This window comes from Drosophila miranda, chromosome 4 (genome assembly GCF_003369915.1).
Source record: "Drosophila miranda strain MSH22 chromosome 4, D.miranda_PacBio2.1, whole genome shotgun sequence".
NCBI lineage: Eukaryota > Metazoa > Arthropoda > Insecta > Diptera > Drosophilidae > Drosophila > Drosophila miranda.
In genome coordinates this window covers 26,681,736-26,683,713 of record NC_046677.1, presented here as the reverse complement: position 1 = coordinate 26,683,713, position 1,978 = coordinate 26,681,736, and the positions used below count along the sequence as shown (strand labels likewise).

At 42.8% G+C, this 1,978-nt stretch overlaps 1 protein-coding gene across 1 annotated transcript; it reads right to left on the bottom strand.

Annotated features, from left to right (window-relative positions):
* Positions 1 to 737: 737 nt before the first annotated feature.
* On the bottom strand, positions 738 to 1,262 carry LOC108161602 (probable serine/threonine-protein kinase DDB_G0281745). The gene has a single exon (XM_017295890.2). It carries the CDS (start codon positions 1,193 to 1,195, stop codon positions 827 to 829), a length of 369 nt encoding a protein of 122 aa, XP_017151379.1. The 5' UTR covers positions 1,196 to 1,262; the 3' UTR covers positions 738 to 826.
* Positions 1,263 to 1,978: the final 716 nt, after the last annotated feature.

The following is a 1,978-nucleotide window of genomic DNA, read 5'->3' as shown; positions in this document are numbered from 1 at the left end:
AGGAGCGGTGTGGCATGAATGAGTGAATGAATGGCTGGCTGGCAGGATGGCAGGATGGTTGACCTGGCCCACAGCCAGAGCCAGAGCCAAAGCCACAGATAGAAGGGACAGCCAGGGCAAGTTTAATATGAATTATTATGTGCAGAAAAGTTTTATGATGCTGCTAAACCAGTTAGACCTTTGTTAAGGTGGCAAGACAGCACATATACCAGAGAAAAGAGATGGCTTTTCAAAGGAAACGAATTGGGAAATACCTACAGATGAGGGAACTATCCCTGGATTAAAGGAAACTAGATGGAGAGGAACGATCTATGCCAGATTTCGACGGGATAAAGGCTAAAACAAATCAAAGCTAATAGAAATATGGGATCTAGGTATGATTATCGAATATAAAGGTCTTTTTGGAGACCTTAAAGAGGCATCCCTTGCTCCTAAGTTAGCAAATCTGATAGATATTTTGAGGGTTCTATTGAATATAGAATCATCCCTATTACATCCTCTTCTAGGGTATCTAAAGTACCCACAGATATCCCATTCATAGACCAAGACCAACTTAGTCTGTGGTTTTAACCAGGTCGCTGTTGCTGCTCCTTCTGCTGGTGTATCTGTTGGCTACAATTTGTTTTAATTGCACAAAGCAGTTGTTGGGATCTGGGCGCCGGGTGCCGGGCCAATTAATACTCATTTAACAAGGTCTCTGCTGGGATTTTTTGGGACGGCCCAGAGACAACTTTCTGTTTGTTTGCTGCAATGTTTCTTAAACGATTTTTATTAGATTTTTGCTTTTTTTCCCACCGGTTACAAATGATCCCGAAAACCCTTGGGATTAGTAGGAGGCCACCGCCTGGTCGTACTTTGGTGGCAATGCAGAGACGTTCATCGGTGCATACTGCTGGTGCTGCTGCTGCTGTTGCTGCTGATGCTGCTGCTGTTGCTGCTGCTGCTGTTGCATCTGCCAGTTAGCTGCCTGTTGGCCCTGCACCACAGTGGCTTGGGTGTGGGTGTGGGCGCAGCAGGGTCCTGTGGTGGCTGCTGGTACTGCCACAGTTGTTGTTGTTGGCACCACTACGATATTCTTGCGCATCATGCGACGGCAACGGCCGCAGGGACGTCCCCAGGCCAATGGATTGGCAAAATAGAGCAGTCCCCGGCGATGGTAGCACTCGCACTGCACATTAACCTGAATGTCTGACATTTTTTCGCACTCGATTTAACGCTGTTTTTCGCTGCTCGGCTTGTGTTCGTTGAATGTTTAATTTCCAGTTTGTTCAGTCCATTTATATATTCTATTCTACCTTTATATTGTGGCGGACAGTAGTTCCCGATAAGGAAATCCTCTATGGCCCCTTATCGCCACGTTGATGGATCCATTTTTCGTGCAGTCTCTGTAGTCGAAAGAGAGTCCATAGCAGCCACGACTGTGATTCATTTGCCAGGGCTGTTCTAACTCTTCGACTCTTTGTGGGGGTCTTAGGCCTCAGGGAGTGACTCATGGGTGTCCTCGTATCTGGGGTCTACCTCAAGATCGGCTGCAGTTTTGTGAGTCATTATTGGGTAGTACTTAAAACTGGACATTAAGGGATCATTTGTGTATATTTCTAGGGTTTATTTAAGCAACATAGTGAAATTGATTGTTCTTGAACGTTTTGGAGCTTGAAATCATTAACAGATGTTGTATGGAAGGCTCTTTAATAGGAATTACCAGCCATGACCTATGGTATATTTTTTGGAGTATAAGAAGAGATGGATTTTAGATATATTTATCTGTCTATTATATACAAAATTTGTGGGATTGTGGGTCGAATAGTTTATACAAAAAATGTAAGCATTTCTTAGCGTTTCTTTTGATGGAATCTTTTATTTATATTTTATATGGTTTTTTGCATATTCTTCCAGTTTCATATATTTTTTAAAGTTGTACCATGAATCCAAAATTAAGGAATGCTTTTCTCGTGTTTTTTTTACTTTGAAAAAAGTT

Bases quoted from the DNA above. Each gene is read 5' to 3' on its own strand.
- LOC108161602 (XM_017295890.2), bottom strand. From the start codon at position 1,195: ATGTCAGACATTCAGGTTAATGTGCAGTGCGAGTGCTACCATCGCCGG.